General features: G+C 48.0%; 2 protein-coding genes across 2 annotated transcripts in view; both read left to right on the plus strand.

The window, feature by feature from the left end:
• Positions 1 to 1,606, plus strand: part of LOC140338458 (hydrocephalus-inducing protein homolog) — an 18,413-nt gene extending 16,807 nt beyond the window's left edge. Inside the window, exons 19-21 of the mRNA XM_072422693.1 lie at positions 344 to 542; positions 620 to 778; positions 1,307 to 1,606. Of these exons, the coding sequence (XP_072278794.1) occupies positions 344 to 542; positions 620 to 778; positions 1,307 to 1,606 (658 nt within the window). The remainder of the gene's footprint in view (positions 1 to 343; positions 543 to 619; positions 779 to 1,306) is intronic.
• Positions 1,607 to 1,618: 12 nt separating this feature from the next.
• LOC140337603 (hydrocephalus-inducing protein homolog) overlaps positions 1,619 to 1,995 on the plus strand; it is a gene marked incomplete in the record, with an annotated part of 5,319 nt that continues 4,942 nt past the window's right edge. The window contains 1 exon segment of the mRNA XM_072421335.1: positions 1,619 to 1,879.

Here is a 1,995-nt window from a genome sequence, read left to right on the forward strand (position 1 = left end):
AACCCCAACAATGTCACCAAATCCACCAACCCCAACAATGTCACCAAATCTACAAACCCCAACAATGTCACCAAATCTATTACCTGTCGCAATGATAGTGAGGTGTGGCAGATGTTAGTGTGATGCGGCACATAATGACCGGTGCCCTGGTGTGCCCATTAGACTGACAATAATCGGTGCCCACGTGTTTCAGTCGGTCAGGTAGAAGCTTGGCTGTGATAGGTGTTAGCAGTGTGAAGGAAGCCGTTTCCTGTGTGTTTTGTTGGGGGTCAGTGAAGCACCAGGGTCTGGGGGGTATTTTGATGCCATCTTGTCATGTGACGCTGTGTCCCTTCCCCCGTAGCATTGACTGTCTGTACAGTGCCACGGATCATATGGTGGTTGAGTTCTCTTCAGACGTTCTGCCCCCTGGAGGTGAAATGGAAGTTCCCATCATCTTCTATCCCCGGGCGGCCATTATGTACCAGGAGACGGTTGTCTTTCAGATGAACGGTCACTTCAGGCAGAACCTCCGACTGCAGGGCCATGGAATCAAAATGAAGGTATAACGAACGTGTCTCCCACTAATGACAGCCATAGATCTCAGGACCACAAATCCAAATCTTTATGTTTCTTGCAGGTTGAAGTCACAGATTCAAAATATAAAGTGACAAAATTTGGTGCGGTCGCCATCGGCCAGACTGTAAAGAAGAATGTCACCATAGTAAATAGGAGCGCTGCGCCGGTGACCTGTAACCTGAATGTGACCACCAGTGTCCCCGCACTGCAGGACCCCAAGGTACAGAGCTCACATGTAGGGTGTCCTCCATGAACTGGTCAGGCGACCACTCCAGAACCTTCACTTTGTTCCGGGTCAATAAGATGCTGCCTTCATCTTGTCACCAATTTCCACCAAATGTATCATCCCAACCCCCACAACATCAGAGATCCCCTTTATGGATGTGACCATGTAGTTCATTGTTGGTCCATTAGGGGGCATCATTATGATTAATATTAAACAGGATGTATATAGCGCCAACATATTATGCAGCGCTGTACATTAAATAAGATATTTCACAATTATTATAAATTTATTACCTAAGTGGGCTGTACACATGTACATTATACGTTATAGGGACCCATTATAGGGACACGTTTTAGAGCCTCGTTATATAGGGACTCATTATAGGGACACAATAAAGGACTTGTTATAGGGTCTTAATATAGGGACTCATTATAGGGACTTAATGTAAGGACCTGTGATAGGTACCCATTATAGGGACTCGTTATTGCACTGCAATCTGGATTACATGAAATATCTTTGCAGGTCCTCAGCCTATCACCCAGCTCCCTGGTGACCCTTCCGGCCCACGGTGGGCTGTGTAAGTTGGAGTTGCAGTTCTCTCCTCGGAGTCGCATCGCCCCATTCACAGAGGAGGTGGTAATGGAGTCTGATGGTGCAGTGCGCCCTCTCCTGGTTGTACGTGGCAGCTGCCAGGGCTTGGAGCTCAGCCTGGACCAGGAATTTGTCACATTTGGAGCCGTGGTACTGCAGAGCCAAGCCACACGCCGAATTATCCTGAGTAACAGCGGAGACCTGGGAGCAAGGTACTGTGCCCGGCCATGATGGAAAGAGAACTGCACAATACACATTTATCTCACTTTCACCTCTCTTTTCAGGTTTCACTGGGATATAAAGAAGTTCCAGCCGGACTTTTCCATCTCTCCTGTGTCTGGTTATATCACAGCAGGCAGCGAGGTCACCTTCAATGTCACCTTTCACCCCCGAAATCTCAGCCCTGATATTCGCTATGAGAACCTTCCATGTCTTATTGAAGGCAAAGATACCATAACTCTTACTCTGTCTGGATCCTGCGTGGAGTTACAGTCCACCAAAGAGGTAAGTGCCCCCGGCATCTCTGTCAGGGGGGACATTAGAGTGTCAGCTCCTCTGTACAGAGACTGATGGGACTGGCTCAGTGATCTCTGTACAGCACTATGGTATATGTCAGAGCT

Source organism: Pyxicephalus adspersus, chromosome 9 (genome assembly GCF_032062135.1).
Source record: "Pyxicephalus adspersus chromosome 9, UCB_Pads_2.0, whole genome shotgun sequence".
NCBI lineage: Eukaryota > Metazoa > Chordata > Amphibia > Anura > Pyxicephalidae > Pyxicephalus > Pyxicephalus adspersus.